We start from the raw sequence: 16,256 nt of genomic DNA on the forward strand, positions 1-16,256 counted from the left end.
GGTGGCCTAACGCCTGTCCCTGCCTGTGCCCACCCCGCAGAGCCTGTGGATCGAGCGCACCACGCTGACCCTGACACACAGCTTGCCTGGCATCTCTCGGTGGTTCGAGGTGGAGAGGCGGGAACTGGTGAGCCATGCTGCGATGGGGCTGCTCCTCCGCCCGGCTACGGGAACTTTCTCTAAGGCAGGGGTCCTCAAACTACGGCCTGTGGGCCACATGCAAATACAAATATTGTATTTGTTCCCGTTTTGTTTTTTTACTTCAAAGTAAGATCTGTGCAGTGTGCATAGGAATTTGTTCAGAGTTTTTTTTAAAACTATAGTCCGGCCCTCCAACGGTCTGAGGGACAGTGAACTGGCCCCCCCTGTTTAAAAAGTTTGAGGACCCCTGCTCTAAGGGCTGGAGAAAGAGCGAGCTGTGGTCCGCCGCCCGCCTAGGCCCTGCGGGCCCTCCTGTGCAGGGCTGTTGCCTCTTCTCTCAGTCAGGCCTCCACCACGAGGCAGCGCCCTTCTAGGCCCCCGCTCACAGGGAGGAAGTGCCCTCCGCTCTCTGACCTCAGCCCTGTGCTCTTCCCCCTCTCATGCCAAAGGGCCCGGGGTCCCGTCCAAAGGGCCCGGGGTCCCGTCCACAGGAGCCAGGCGGGAAGCAGCTTCCAGGGCCTGTGATGTGGGGCTGCTGGGCCTGTGCCCACGCCGTGTCCTGTGTGCCCAGGTGGAGGTGAGCCCCCTGGAGAATGCCATCCAGGTGGTGGAGAACAAGAACCAGGAGCTGCGGGCCCTGATCGGCCAGTACCAGCACAAGCAGGTGCACGGCAACATCAACCTGCTCAGCATGTGCCTGAACGGCGTCATCGACGCTGCGGTCAACGGAGGCATCGCGCGCTACCAGGAGGTGAGGGGGGCGCCCACACAGCCCCGCCTCCCAGGACAGCTTCCCAGTCCCCCTCTCCGCTCTGCCTCGCTGGCTGAGGGGTCCTGGGGCGAGGCTGTCGGCTCCCCTCCCTGTGGCTGTGGCACAGCGTTGGGAGGGCCCTTCCTTTTGATTCTCTGAACTCTGCCAGATTAGGAAGCTTCTGATTCGGGAGCCATGTTAAGTGGCCCCAAGAGGAGTCCTGAAGCCAGCCCTTCACAAGAAGTGAGTTGGGGGCTGGCTAAGACCCTAACCCCACACTCCCCCTGGCGACCAGCCTAGCCTGCCCTCCCAGGCCATCCAGCCCCGAAGGGCAGGACGAGTGTCTCGGCTTAGGTGACTTAGCCGCCATCAGGCCTCAGACACAACAGGCACCTGTGACTGCAGGAGGGCCAAGCAGTCCACTGAGGCGTGTGGGGTGTGTCCCTGTGAGGGGCCACCCCACAGCCTTTCAGGTGGCCCCTCAGACTCAACCGCTCTAGGCCCCATCTAAGTGCGTCCTGGGAGCGTCCTCCTGAGTGGCCTTTCCTTTCTCAGGCCTTCTTTGATAAAGACTACATCACCAAGCACCCCGGGGATGCTGAGAAGATCGCCCAGCTCAAGGAGCTCATGCAGGAGCAGGTACATCTCGCAGGGCTTGGGGCCAGCGGCCAGGAGGGAAGGCTGTGCGCCCAGGAGACTGCTTCCTGCTAACAGAGCAGCGTGGTCTGTCTCCTGATAGGTCCACATCCTAGGAGTCGGGCTGGCAGTTCACGAGAAGTTTGTGCACCCGGAAATGCGCCCTCTGCACAAGAAGCTGATCGATCAGTTCCAGATGATGCGGGCCAGTCTCTACCATGTGAGCTGATGCCTGCGCTGCCCCTGCTGCTGTAGGACCAGGTGGCACTCCCTGCAGACCTGTGAGCGAGCGGAAGGAAAGCGGGCGGGAGCTGTCTCCCCGCAGAGTGGGCATTCTGTCCAGTGGGGGGAGGCCTGAGCCCCTCATTCACTCCCTCCCTAAGGAAGCGTCAGATTCAAGGGCAAAGAACATTGTTTCAAGGTACTGTGCCCTGAAAAGAGGTTTCCATACACGAGGAAAAGAGCCCGAGTACATGTAGAGATCACTTTGGAGCTATTTTTCATCGAAGAACCTAAAGCTGTAAGGCATAGCCTAAGCCAGCCCACCCTCCCCTCTCTCTCCTCTCTCCCTCCCCGTCTCCATCCCCTCTCCCTCCCTCTCCCCCAATGCTCCCTCCCTCCCTCTCTGGCTTCTCTTCCCTCTCTTTACCCTTCCCCTCCAGGTGTCTTCCTCCCCTCTCCCTCCAACATGTCTGGTGACCCAGGCTCACATCTGAGGACGCCTGGGGTGGAGAGTACGTGCATACTGGCTGCGCTCAGAGAGGCCAGGCAGGCCCCGGGCTGGCTCAGGATCTGGCTCTGCTTCAGGGCCAGGTCTCCCTGACTCTGGCCTGGCTCTCGGGCCTCCACGGCAGGGCTTGGCCCAAGGACTCCTGCTCACAAGCAGAAGCAGGGCCTGTCTTCCAGGACTGTTTTCCCTCCAGGGGTCTCACAGGGAATGCTGGCTGGCTGAGAATAGGGTTCACATGGTCTCGAACCCCTGTTCACATCCCTCACCCCATGTTCAACCATGGGGTGACCCCAAGTGTTGTAGAGAAGCCTCCTGCTAGACAAGCTGGCTGCCAGGTCTCCAGGGGGAGAGCCAGTTACTGTGCTCTCATTGCCCAGGGCCACTGGGTAGAAGTGGCAAGGAGGCATGGGACACAGAGCTGGGAGCCGGGGGCGGGAGCAAGGCCGTGGCACACAGACATTCCTCTTCCGGTCACCAAGCTCAGAGACAGCCCGGTGCACTCAGGGAGACACAAATAGGGACACAAGCCCATGTGCTGCCACCAGGAGGCTTTGGGACCAAAGCTTTCTGTGGAGATGGCTGCATAACTGAGAATCCAACTACGCTGAAGTCGATGGCGCTGTTTTTCAGTTACTTACACCAGGATTGTGTGTCCTGTTTCCCCATAAACTGCGTCACAGACAACTCAGCCCAGGTCACAGACAGCTGGTCCATTTAGCAACCCTATAAAAGCCAGCCCGTCCTGCGCAAGAAGCGCCATGGCTGACCGCGACACTCCGCTCGCCACCCCCCCACCCCCCCCCCCACCCCCCCCACCCCCGTCGCCTGCTCTCCTTCCTCTGCAGTGAGGGAGTCTCAACACCCTCCCCTGAACTCGGGCCCCTCCCGCCCACCCAGACGTGCTCTCTCAGTGCTGAGGAGGGGTCGCTGCCCACAAGCACTCGCGGTCCTGGCTCGGCTCCCAGGACGGGGCTCTTTTTCCCTTTCACGTTTCTACCACCGTCTGCTCTTCCCGCTCAGCCTTAATAACACACGTGTTGTTTCCTCTCTAATGAAGGGCCATTCCTCTCTCACCAGGAGTTTCCGGGTTTGGACAAACCAAGTCCTGCATGCTCAGGCAGCAGCACTCCCCGGGGCGGTGTCCTCGCATCCCACAGCCCCGTGAGCCCCGAGAGCCTCAAGATGACCCACCGGCACAGGTAGGCCTTCGGGCTGGGAGTGGCCCCTCCACAGAGGTCGTGTGAATATCTAAGGTCAGAGAAGAAAGTCCGAAATAGTGCCTGTGAGCTCACTCGCATGCCCTCTGACCCACATCCACAAGAACCACGCTCTGCATCGTCGTCCGGGGTGACAGGATCCGTGGTGGGGTGGGAACCAGAGGAGGGTCATTGGGGGTGAGCCTTGAAGGATAAATAGAAGTTTGACAGTAGAAAAGAGTTCGGGTGAGGAGTTGATGGAGCAAGACCCAGGCAAAGGGACCGACGCGCACGTTCAGCGGGAAGTGAACCAAGTGGCTGCAGTGCAGGGGGCCCGGCATGGGGGCCCAGGTGCCCTGGAGGGCCTTGTGCTGTCATCCCTTTGGACTTGATCCCGCGGGAATGAGGATTGCCACTCGGTTTTAGGAAGAGAACCAGGTAGTGATGGGATGTCGAGGTGAGGCTGCTCTGAGTTCAGGAGCCAGGCCAGGGGAGTGTGAACAGCAAGGCAGCCCAGATGTGCACTCAGCCAGTGAGAAGGAGTGACGGAGTGAGGGGCCGCCTCGCATTGGGAGGGACAGCTGTTGGCAAGCTGCAGCCACCGATATGAAAGGAAGCCCAGAGATGCTTCCCAGCGGCATTTTGATGCCTTGCCCACGCCAGCAAGACACCTGACCATGGAGCAGATCCAGCAGAGGGTGGGCACCGCTCAGATGACCCTCCATAGCACGGGGGACCTCAGGCCTGGGGCCAGACTCAGTGGGTCTCTGTCATTCCCCCTGAGAACCTGCTGCTGTCAGCAGTCTACGTGGCCATGAGCCATTGAGGTCTAGGGGGAGCCAGTGCCCCCTCTATTGGTCCGCCCAGGACAGGCCTCAGCGCAGCGGGCTCAGGGCTGCTCCAGGCCCCCAGTCCGGTGTGGCTGAGGCTGGGAGGACGTTTTCACACCCTTTCCCACAGCCCCCAACCCCAGCAAGGTTCCCCGGCTCCAGGTCTGACTGCTTCCTGTGTCCTGCTCTTTTCACAGCCCCATGAACCTGATGGGCACAGGTCGTCATTCCTCCTCCTCGCTCTCCTCACACGCGTCTAGTGAAGCGGGAAACGTGGTGATGCTGGGCGACGGGCCCATGGGCGAGGCCCCCGAGGACCTGTACCACCACATGCAGGTACGGGCTGTGCAGGGGGCCGGCCAGCGCTGCACACGGGGGGACTCTCCTCTCTGCCGGCTGGCCTGGTCCAGGGCTGACGTCCCACCTAGTTCTCCAGTTACTGAGGTCAGGACACCCAGAGCCAGCAGGACTGCCTCCCTCCACCCGCCAGGGGGCGGCTCCCAGGCCTTGTTTCCCAAGAAGGGAATCCAGCTCAGTCCCAGGGGCAGACCCTCTGCCAGACTCCTGCCTGACACTCCTGATAGCTGAGCCCTGCTTCCTGCAGGCACCATCGCTACAGTCCACCCAGCAGCCCTGCTCCACGAGTGGTGTGGGTGGCCCTTGTGCTAGCCATCAGCCTGGCCTCCATCAGGGCCCAGGGTACAGCATCGGACACCAGGTCTGGGCACCTCATGGCATGAAGAAGCCAAGTCTAGGCCAGTCCTACAGTCCTGGCCATTCAGACCTCTATCCTGCTGATTTTTTCCCTTTGCAGCTCGCGTCTCCCAACCCCAGGTACCAGGGCTCAGTCACCAACGTGTCTGTTCTGTCCTCGTCCCAGGCAAGCCCTTCCTCCTCCAGCCTGAGCTCCACTCACTCAGCACCATCCCAGATGATTGCCTCTGCCCCCTCCAGTGCCCGAGGTAAGGGGGGCAGGTGCCGCCTGCAGAAGGGGAAGGGCCTCGTGACCCCACTGTCCTCTCACCTGTGGCTTCTGAGAGCATGCGCACCTGTGCTCCCAGCGCTCAGGACGCAGGTCTCTAGCTCCAGACCGCTCTCTAACTGGCGTCAGACCCGCTCTGAGCTGCCCCCACGTAGCCAGCTCTCACCTCTCCACTCAGGAGGACACCGCCTAGGACAGTGATGGCGAACCTATGACACGCGTGTCAGAGGTGACACGCAAACTCATTTTTTTGGTTGATTTTTCTTTGTTAAATGGCATTTAAATATATAAAATAAATATCAAAAATATAAGTCTTTGTTTTACTACGGTTGCAAATATCAAAAAATTTTTGTATGTGACACGGCACCAAAGTTAAGTTAGGGTTTTTCAAAATGCTGACACGCCGAGCTCAAAGGTTCGCCATCACTGGCCTAGGAGCAGCTCAGTCCTTTCCCACTGAAATGTTACAGAGTAAGGATCAGAGTTAGGGCAGCAGTGCGTCCTGAGGAAGCCGGCATCGTGACAGCGTGACGGTTCAGTGTGGGCGCTGAAAGCAACAGTGACAACAACCCACCAAACGTGGTCTGTTGGAAGGCTTACTCAGGAGAGGTGGCTCTGTAAAAAGCTATTTACTTTGCCAAATTTTGCTTGATTTCTTATTCAAACGGATAAATATTGTTCTCTGAGAGCAGTATCTTTTTTACATTCTGATAGTAGTTAACTGCAGTGAAATTTGATTTTTTGACCTTTTCAATAGAAGTCTTTGCGGTGGAATGAAATTAGCTGTGGCGGCGAAGCTCTAGTGCGCCCCAGCGTTGGCTATGCAGGATGATAACAGCCCTGCCATCAGTGAGGCCGACCCAGGACCCGGGTGGGGGAGGAGACGCCGCCTCGTGGAGGAGGGGCATGTGTGTGCTGGGAGGCAGCCGTTGAGGGTCCTCTTTCTGGAGACATGCTGTCACCACGGTCAAATTCCAGACTCTGTAGAGAAAGGCTGGTGAGAGCCCTCCCGTTTCTGGCATCAGACAGATCTGGGCCAAAGCAGGAAATGGTGAGAAAGAGCAGGAAGTCAGTTCTTGGCTGCAACATCCACGTGCCGGCCGCCTGGGGAAGCCGTGCCCCGGCCCTGACCAGGCGCAGCATCAGCCCCGTGAGGGCACACAGGGTCCAGCCCGCACAGAAGGAGGTGGTCACTCTGGTGGGGAGGCGGGGGTATGTCGGGTGTCATGGGTGAGGAGACGGCGTTCGTGGAGAAAGTGCTCTGAGAACCCTGCATGTTGGAGTCACGCCCCCACTTCCAGGAGTGGCCACTACACCAGTGGCCTTCCTCACGGGGCCCAGCCACACTCGGCTGTGGTTCCTGTGGCTTCGGAAACCTTCGAGCCGATTGGCTGGCACGGCACAGCCTCAGCTCTGGCAGGTCGGCAGCTCCCTGGTGGTCAGAGACTGACCGGGCAGAGGAAGCGTGGGCTGTGACGGACCCTCCTCGAGTAATGGCCATGCAGGGTCCCCCAGACCGCACCTCTATCGTCGTGAAGCCCTGTGTCAGCTTAGAAACAGTTTAAATGTTCTCAGAAGAAGTAGCCGTCACTCTCTTACCAGAGGAGGGGCTGCCCCGAGCAGAGGCAGAGCTGGGGGCGTCAGTGGTAGCACGGAGCACCCCTTCGTCATGGCACCACAGGGGCCTCCAGGCGCCATGAGTGTGCACCTTTGGAGGAACTTCCAAGTTCCCCGTTCCCGGGGGGAAGCCCGCGCTTCCTCTCACTGCTGCTGTGGACGGTCCCCTTGAGGACAGGGCCTCACAGGGCCGGGGCCTCCAGCTGTGCCGGGCATCGATGGGGCCTGGGTCACACCACCTCGGCGTGTCCTGGCCTTCATGACACCCCTCGGGCCAGAGGAGGTCACATGGAGGCCTCACAGGAGAGGAGCATGAGCCCAGTTAACCCAAGAGCCTGGGGAAAGCCCTACAACTTCCAGACTCCCCCCCCCCCCCCGGCCCCGTGTCCACGGAGGTGCAGGTCTGAGTGAGAAACCCGAGAGCCACCTGGCTTCTGGCCGCAGCAGGATGGCCAGGCAGGCAGAGGCCAGGCGCTGGGCCTGGGATCGGGGAGAGGTGGGAGGAGGCTGCCTGCGAGCAGGGCCCGTGGTGTCTGGAGAAGGTGAGTGCGTGCAGACAGTGTGTCCAGTACGAATGTGCCGCTGTGTTGTCCGGTGTGTCTGTCTCTGTGTGACGGCTCCATTACAAGCTGGGCCCCTGAACACCAGCATCCAGGCCACACCCCTCCACCAGAGAGACTCGCTGTCCTCACAGCCTGCCTGGGCCTCGGGAGAGGGCCTGTCGGGGGCTGCATCGCCCAGTGCCCCCGCCTCCGTGCACCCCCAGCTGCTCTATTCCTTGTGCTTGCTGAGCTCCTCCTCACCCACCGCAAGGCTCACCTCCAGTTCCCTGGCACCAGGGCGCTCGCCTGCAGGCGCTCCGTCTGTGACTCGTCATCTGTGCGTGATTGTTCTCACTTGGTTACAGGCTCTCCCTCTCTGCCAGATAAGTACCGCCACGCCCGGGAAATGATGCTGCTGCTGCCCACGCACCGGGACCGCCCGAGCAGCGCCATGTACCCAGCAGCTGTCCTGGAGAATGGACAGGTAGTAGCCTAGCTGCGGACCGCCCTCCGCCGCCAGTGTGCTGGCCTGGGCTTGGCTCGGCACCCTTGCTAGCTTCCTGCGCTGTCCTCCGCACCCCGCTTCTCTGTAAGATCTCGGGAGGCTGCTGGGCTCCCGGGTGGAGACTGCAGGGACTCTGAGGACCAGCCACCCAGACAGAGTGCAGCGTGGGCAGGTGGGCGGCAGGCCTGGCGCTGCCATTGCTGGTGTGGCTGTCCTGGCCAGCACCCAGGGTGCCAGGGTCCCTGAATCCTTTCCGCCAGTGCGCCTCCCTGCAGGACAGGCGGACAGAGTTAGATAGCCTCCGGTGCTGTGTCCTTGGCCATGCCCAGGGCAGCTGGTGCCCAGCCAGACACGAGAGGGTGGTGCCTCGATGCTGCGCAGGGCAGTGCTCAGGCCACAACCGGACAGCCCGCCCAGGTGCCCAGGTTCCCGGCACCTCAGGCGTGAGCTGTGCCTCCACTTTCATTTCCCTGTCCTGGCACCTGTGGCCCACAGCACTGCCCCCCGGGGTATAACTGGTCGTTTTCACCGTTTTGATGGTTTTTTCTCTCCCTCAGCTGCCAAATTTCCAGCCAGCCCTGTTCCATCAAGTGATCGGAGCCTGCAAACCCTGCAGCGACCCCAATCTGTCTGTGGCTGAGAAAGGTATTGTCTCCCTTTCCCAGTGCCCCCTCCCCCCAGGGGCCCCCATCCTGAGCATCTGACTCTTGACCCTGAGCACCAGCTGGCTGAGGCTGCATCCAGGCCTGTCTGTCTGTCCAGAGTCCTAATCAATTCCTGTGCTCACTGTTCAACCAAGGCTGCTTGATGCTAAAATTCAGATCCTGCCCCAGCCGGTTTGCCTCAGTGGGTAGAGCGTCAGCCTGCGGACCAAAGGGTCCCGGGTTCGATCCCAGTCAAAGGCACGTATCTTGGTTGCAGGTTCCTCGGGCCCTGGCTCTGGCCCTGGCCGGAGGCAACCAATCGATGTGTTTCTCTCACATCAATATTTCTCTCTGTCTTTCCCTCTCTCTTCCACTCTCCCTTTAAAAAAAAAAAAAAAAATCAATGCATAAATATCCTCAGGTGAGGATTAACAAAAAATAAACAAAAACAAAAAATAAAATTTGAGAATCAGAAACATTCTAAAAAATTAAAATTAAAAATAAATAAAGTTCAGATCCTGTTAGTTTGTATCTCTCCCACCCCAGTGCCCAGCTCAGAGAGGCCCTCGCAGCCACCTGCCCTGGGCCCACCTCTATGGAAACTGCCATGTGCAAGCACGGCCACCACTCCCCTGGCACCTCCAGATCAGCCCAGAACTCAGCAGGCCCTGTGGCCCCTATGGTCCCTCTCAGCGTGGGCCCTCAGGGACCCCTCTTGTTGCTCTGAACAGGCCTGCGGCCAAGCAAGCCCAAGAGGAATAGGGAGGACAGGCCAAGGCAGAGTGGACTTCCCAGACAAAGTCCTGGCAAGGGAGGCCCAGGTACCAGGAGGGAGTCCAGTCCCGGCAGCCACTCTGGCCACAGTGCTAAGTCCGCCTCACACGTGCCAGCGCACCAGATGTGCATGCGGCCAGAAGTCCCTAGAGCAGAGCTGCTTAGCGAGAGGAGTTCTGCCCTGTGTTCTGCTCCAGCTGATGGAAGGATCAGGCTGGGGCCCACATGACCCTGGCCCAGAGCCCCAGCCATGGAGACCTGAGTTAGTTCTCACAGGGGTTGCTGCTAAGCCTGCTAAGACTCTGGGGACTCCGCTAAGCCTGCTCCCCACACACAACCTGGGCCCCAGCAGCCCGCCTCCCTGTAGGTCCCCCTCCCCTCCTCGCCGAGTGATGTCTGCTGTGCGTACTGTCATTGTTGCTCCCTAGCTCTCTAGAGGGGACATGCCTGTGTCCTCCAAGTACAACAAACACTGGCCCACGAGCTCGGTTGACCGCTGGGTGCTCCACCACAATGGCCATAAAAACTGCCTGCAGATGCCTTCTGGCCTCAAGGGTGCACATCCCCAAACATGCAGTTACCTGGACCCTGCGCCCCACGTCAGAGCCTGTGTGGCCTCCACCAGAATCCTCAGTGGCTTTTCTTCATTTGAGATGTGGAGCCATCGCAGAGCTAGCCGAGAGCACTACAGGCTCGGAGATCAAGCGTGTGCTGGCGGCCAGACAAGGACCTGACACCAACTGGATCCAGGAGAACTCCAGGCCCTGGAGCAGGCCGTGCAAGAAGCTGGCCGCACTGCGCAGGTGTGGGAAGGACGCGGGGTCTCAGAAAAGAGGCTGAGCCCAGAGCAAGCTTGTCCACGCCACAAGGCCAGCAAGTGCCTCGAGGGAACACACAGACCGAATCTCACCTGGGCCTCCAGGGCAGGAGCTGCATAAGCTTGTCCCACTCTCGCGTCACCAGGACCCTGAGTCCCGGGAGGGCTCGGCGTCTCGCTGGCAGTTGTCTTCGCCAGGCAGTGACTCCCGGACCAGGCAGGCTTGCCCTCGGGGCTGTGCGCTGTGCACTGGGGACTACAGGCCCGTGCTGGACCCCAGTTACACAGAAAGAAGCGGCGGGACACCGGGGGACTCCCCTCTTCCAAGAGGCACTCCACCTTAGATTCTCCTCTAGCCCCAGTGCCCGCGTGCTGCCTGGCAGAGGTGCCCTGGCCTCACTCTCACCAGCACAGGCTGCGGGGCCAGCTTGATGGTCTCTGCTTCACGAGGAGGGGCCCAGGGCCCCCCAAACCACTGCAGCCTCGCTGCTTTCTCCCCATGGCCTTCCTGACTGCAGGTGGGCCCTGTGGGTGAACTGCAACCCCATGATCCTCCCAGGGTCTCGATGTGCCTGTGAGATCTTGGGCTTCAGAACCCCTTTGGAGAAGTTGCCCAGACCCACCTCCAAGCCACTTATTCCCTGAGATGCAGCAGCTTTTTGTGGAGACAAACTTTTCTTCTGGGGTAGAGAGCGCTTCGGTGCTGAGGATCAGGAAGCTGGCGCTGCGTCTTGGGGAGAGCCTGTGAGCAGCTCGGGCTCTCTGAGGCCTCCTGGTGGAATCCACCTGATGCGCAGCCGATTCCACACTCTTTCCTCCCCTCCCACAGCTGAGCGCCTGCCCTCCCGCCAGGCACCAGCCACCAACCATCCCGGGGCAGAGCATCTTCCCTGGAACTGAGGCTGTTTAGGTAGCGGAGTTCTGCCCTGTGTTTTGCCGCAAGCCCACGCCAGGTCCTGACCAATGAGGAGAAGAGGATGGGCATCCCCACTTCCCCCTGGACCACACGGGGCATGGCCCCTCCTCCTGGCCAGGCCTCTTGAAGGCTGGACTCCAGCTCCTTCCCTTCCAGAGCTTTTCAGGCCCCTTGGGCCCTGGCTTCCCCATCAGCACCTGGAGCAGGAAGAGCCCACACCCTGGCCCCTCGGCTCACTTTCCACACGGCCGCCTCAGAGCACAGCCCGTGAGGAGGCCCGGGGCTGTGCACGCCCATCCTGCCGCTCGCCCAGCTCCGTCAGCGAGAGGGCAGGTTTATTCTCATATTTGTTCTCAGGAGGAGTTGGCCAACAGGATTCCCATGTCTCCTGCAGTGGCCCTCGGGCCCCCAGGTCCAGCCATTCCTCCTCTGCCGTCCTCTCCGGGAAGTCACTCCCCCAGCTGTGGCCGAGGGGCCAGGAGTCTGGCCCTGACCCCTTTCTTAGGTGGACACTGTATGTTTCCCTCTGTCCCAGGCCCACTCCACCTGCATCTGGGCTGCTCTGCATGCCCCAAAGCACCATGGGCACGCCTGGGCGTGACGGGCTTTATACTCCCCCTCCCTGGGGACAGCGAACGCTGGTCCTTGCCTAGGAAACACCTCGTGCATCCCAGACCCACGGGGGGCACAGGAGCCATGGGAAGGGCAGAGCTTGTATGTTACCACAGGCCCATCCTGCTCCCTGCTTTCCTGGGACTCCTGACTGAGCAGCTCTGGCCCCGTCAGCCCCTCCTCGGCCTCTTCTCGCCTCTTCTGTTCTCTCCTCCTCCCGGCGAACCGCAGGCCACAGGCACCCGCTGCGTGGCACCTGCTCTCAGCTGCCTCGTCCTGATGCTCCTCACACTCCAGGTCGCTCTGTTGCCATCTTTGCGGTTCCTGTTCCTGGCCACTCCCACCTAAGGGCCAGTGTCTTGCTTGGCCAGTGTTTTTGCCCCAGGGGCTGGCATGCCCCTCCCACCTGTGCTGGGTACACAGTGCCCACCTGGAGAAGCCACACTGCAGGGCGGGCTTCTCCCACGGAGCGGCTCAAGAAGTAACTTCCCTTCATGCCATGTGTTTCCACCTTCAGCGGTGCCCGCAGCCCCCAGCAGCTGGAGCCTGGATAGCGGAGCCCGAGAGGCCCAGCCCTTCCTGTCTGCCCACATGGGGCGCATCCTCGCGCCCCCAGTGCCTCCCCGAAGCCTGCTGCATGGTAAGAAGACCTCCAGCGGGTCCCCAGACAGTCCCTGGTCGCCAGCTCTGCTCAGGGGCAAAGGCAGCAGCCTCCCAGGCTGAGAAGACGGGCCATGCTCTGGGTTGACTCAGCCGAGGAAGAACCAGCCCCACCCCAGGAAGGGCCCTGCTGGGCTTGGAGTCGGTGAGGCTTCCAGCCCGGCCGAAGACCAGGACTGCGACTGTCATCACCCAGCAGTGGGCGGAGGCTGCGCTGCCTGCGGCTGTTCCACGCTGACACACCGGCCTTCTTGACCTCCCGTGTAGCACGCGTGTCTTTTACTCCAGCAGCCTGTGTTTTGGAGAACTTCAATGAGATTTTTCTGTGGCCCTCAATGCTGAGGGGTTCCCAGAATACTCTTCCCTCGTCTGCCCAGTTGGCCCAGTAAGATGTGCTGGTGTGCAGCCCAGAGAGGCCCCAGCTAAGGCTGTGGTTCTGTTCCCTTTGCAGGTCATTACTCCCTACACTTTGACACCTTCCACCACCCCCTGGGTGACACCCCCCCGGCCCTCCCTGCCCGGACCCTGCGCAAGGTAATGTACTGAAGGCACAGCCCACCCGGCTGTAGGTGTCAGCTCATCTGCTCTACCCCCTGGGTCTCCCAAGCTCCCGGCTCTCCCTACCCGTCCTGGAGAGCCCAGCCTGGCGGAGCCGCAGGGGCCGGAGCCACACTCGGGATGCAGGTGACCAGTGTGTCCGCAGCCACTGTGATGGGGTAGAGGGTTAGAGGGCCTGTGGGCAATTCTGCTAACCACCAGGTGTCAGCGAACAGTTCAAGAGGTAAACAGACAGCCTGTGGTGGACGGCAGAGCACTTTAAACCAGAGTCCAGTCAAAGCAAGACGCATCAGGCACCAAAGCTTTATTAAAAACTCACTAATTTTTCTGCAAATTGGAAAAGACTATCACAGATTTTAGCAGCAGAATGCACTCATCTGGTCCATGGCCAACTAGGTTTCTTTCTGCCTGCCCAGCCGGCCTGGCCTAGCCCTTCGCAAGTGCCCGAGAGCCACAGCCAGCAGCCCAGCACCTGGCTTTGGGGGGCACAAATGCCCAACAGCCAGGGCAGAGCTGTGTTTTGGCCACAGAAATGCAGGTGATTCTGGGGCTCCCCGGGGCTCTGGGGCCGGAGGGAGCAGGGGCTGCTGCTGGAGGTCCTGTTGAAGTTCATTAATAAGCAGACTTGGTCTTCTCCGCACCGTGGCTGTCGGCCTGTCTGGAGACAGGAATTCTAACATGTCCACCCTTTCTTTTGCAGTCTCCTCTCCACCCTATCCCAGCCTCCCCCACCAGCCCCCAGTCGGGCCTGGACGGCAGCAACTCTACACTGTCCGGCAGCGCCAGCAGTGGCGTGTCCTCCTTGAGCGAGAGTAACTTTGGGCACCCCTCAGAGGCCCCGCCTCGAACCGACACCATGGACTCCATGCCCAGCCAGGCCTGGCATGCCGATGAAGACCTTGAGCCGCCCTACCTCCCTGTTCACTACAGCCTCTCTGAGTCGGCGGTCCTGGACTCCATCAAGGCCCAGCCATGCCGAAGCCACTCAGCCCCGGGATGTGTCATCCCTCAGGACCCCATGGACCCGCCTGCGCTGCCTCCCAAACCCTACCACCCCCGCCTGCCGGCCCTGGAGCATGACGAAGGTGTGCTGCTGCGCGAAGAGGCCGATAGGCCTCGGGGCCTGCACCGCAAGGCCTCACTGCCTCCTGGGAGCATCAAAGAAGAGCAGGCCCGCCTGGCCTGGGAGCATGGCCGCGGGGAGCAGTGAGGCCAGCAGGCGGCTGGGACGCCGCCCTCAGAGCAGCTCGCCCGACCATTCCAGGTCTGAAAAGCCAGTCCCCCCGAGGAGCAGAGAGGCCTGGCACTCAGGAGAGAAACACCGAGTCGACGTTCTACTGCCGTGAATTTGTGTGTTGCCATGTGCAGAGGCCACAGCAGCATGAGGGTTGTGGCTTCTCTTTTTATTTCATTTCTACGTTTCCATTTCTCTGGGTTTCCCTTTCATCTGTGCGCAGTAGATGCTTTCTTCCTCCTGCAGTTCCAGGCCACGGGGAGCTCTGTGGAGGTATTGCACAGACAGAATCGCTTCGCAGCTTCGCGGGGCCTTGGGTAGGAGCCCAGGCCCCCTCCAGGGTAGAGATGCACAGAAGAACGGAAATTGCACTAGGACCTCTTCTTTTGCTGTGTGGACAGAAGAGCTCATGGTTGTATTCAGGGATTGCGCGGACCACGTGGACTACATGTCACAGGTGGTGAATAAGTGGCTACAAGCCGTTTTGCACAAATGCCTGCCCACCTGCCCACTCTTGTCCAGGAATACTCAACTGAGGGGCTGGTTGGGCCAACCTGCCAGCCCAGGCACGTGACCTGGCCTGACTGCATGCCCAGGGCACACTGCCAGGCTTCCACCGGCCAGTCCTGCCTCCAGCTGTCTCGGATAGTCCCCTCCATCGCTTTTATTTCTAACCACTTGCTCCCTTCCACTCTCAATACACCTCATGCCCTGCAGGAGCCCCCTTGGCGAATGGATCTGCAAAGGTTAGCTCCGCCCTCCGGGGCCTGAGTGGGGGTGTGGAACCAAAGGGACTGGCCACCTTCCTCCCCAAGGCCCGGGGGGCCACGTGTTGAGAGAGGAGCTGGTATAGGAGTGAGGCCGAGGTGAGGGGCCAGAAATCCTGAGCTTTCCAAGGTGGCCAGACCGCCTGACAGGCAGCTCCTGAGTCAGGGATTTTCAGCACTACCTCTGAGCAGGGGGCTGGCTGCCCAGCCAGGCTGCCAAGCCCTGAGGACTCTCGGTCAGGTCAGCGAGCTCCTGGGGGAGCAGGGTGAGGAGGGGCGTCTCCTTTTGGAGTCAGGGAGCCACGTAAGTTGAATTATCCTCTTCCAAGTGCCAAGTGCAGGGCCCTGCTCCGGGCGGTGGGGACCACCACTCAGGGTTCAGGGCGGGCAGGAGGCAGCGTCTCCAGCCTCCCGTCTGCTGGACAGCGCAGCGGGATCCATGGGACTCTGGGGTCAGAGCACCGGTTTTCCTCTTGCTTTATTATGGGGGGACAGAAGGGGGAGTCATGGTCTTCTACCAGGGTGCTTCTAAGTTACTTCGGTCAACACAGACTTACTTTCTTTTGCTCGAGTTCACAACTCTGATGGTCACAGGCTGCCTTCTCCTCGCTGAGCAGGTGTCTCCCTGTCACTCTTCTGCTGGCCTGTCTGACCTCCGGCTGGGCCCTGGGCCCACGACCCTCCGTCATTGCCCCTCTTTCCAAACAGACAGGCCATGGTCAGGGTGTTTTTCTCTTGTAAACAAACACCAGCTGTTTAACAGGAATGCCAGCAAGTAACCTTTTAGGAAAGACAGGGCAGCGTTCAGGGCCTATGGGTGGTGCTGGGAGGGTGCTCCCGCAGAGCAGCTGGCACGCAGGCCGCAGGAGGGCAGCCCCGGGCCTGGTGCCTGGTGTTCAGTGTGAGGGTTGGGCCCCAGCTTTGTATCTGATTCTTGGGCAGGAGGGTGTCGGGTCCTGGACAAGGCCTCACCATCACCATCTCCCTTCTCCACCAGGTGGCCCAAGGTGAGCCAGGGGGGTCTGCTCTCACTCAGATTCCAAATCCCTTTTGGAGAACCAGCCAGTCTGAGGGGAAGTGGGAGGTCAGAGGTGAGAATCCTCTGAAGATTGTGAAATACTGATTGTCATTCTTTTGAGCTTATTTGTAAATACCTATTTGAATGCTGTGTATTTGTACAGGAATTTGAGCAAAAAATGTATAGAGTGTGATGTCCAATTGGTGTTCAGCCCTATAAATGTGTTTTTAACCTCTGGCATTCTGTGCTTATTTAAATTAGAACACTTCTCACCATTTCTTTTGTGTATTTATGTTTAAAAGCGGGGGAGGGGTGACTTAAAAATT

General features: G+C 60.0%; 1 protein-coding gene across 7 annotated transcripts in view; it reads left to right on the forward strand.

Moving 5' to 3' along the window:
* DOCK3 (dedicator of cytokinesis 3) overlaps positions 1-16,166 on the forward strand; it is a 175,579-nt gene extending 159,413 nt beyond the window's left edge. For 3 of the 7 annotated variants that reach the window (XM_070391345.1, XM_070391348.1, XM_070391349.1), the window contains 12 exons: positions 41-127; positions 713-892; positions 1,448-1,531; positions 1,632-1,748; positions 3,336-3,457; positions 4,482-4,620; positions 5,099-5,246; positions 7,791-7,909; positions 8,488-8,575; positions 12,211-12,333; positions 12,805-12,887; positions 13,612-16,166. In XM_070391345.1, the coding sequence (XP_070247446.1) occupies positions 41-127; positions 713-892; positions 1,448-1,531; positions 1,632-1,748; positions 3,336-3,457; positions 4,482-4,620; positions 5,099-5,246; positions 7,791-7,909; positions 8,488-8,575; positions 12,211-12,333; positions 12,805-12,887; positions 13,612-14,121 (1,800 nt within the window). In that variant the 3' untranslated portion in view covers positions 14,122-16,166. The remainder of the gene's footprint in view (positions 1-40; positions 128-712; positions 893-1,447; positions 1,532-1,631; positions 1,749-3,335; positions 3,458-4,481; positions 4,621-5,098; positions 5,247-7,790; positions 7,910-8,487; positions 8,576-12,210; positions 12,334-12,804; positions 12,888-13,611) is intronic. The other 4 variants (XM_070391347.1, XM_070391350.1, XM_070391351.1 and 1 more) reach the window with 4 other exon arrangements.
* Positions 16,167-16,256: the final 90 nt, after the last annotated feature.

Source organism: Myotis yumanensis, unplaced genomic scaffold (assembly GCF_028538775.1).
Source record: "Myotis yumanensis isolate MYYU_CA2020_CCGP unplaced genomic scaffold, mMyoYum1.0.hap1 SCAF_14, whole genome shotgun sequence".
Taxonomy (NCBI): domain Eukaryota; kingdom Metazoa; phylum Chordata; class Mammalia; order Chiroptera; family Vespertilionidae; genus Myotis; species Myotis yumanensis.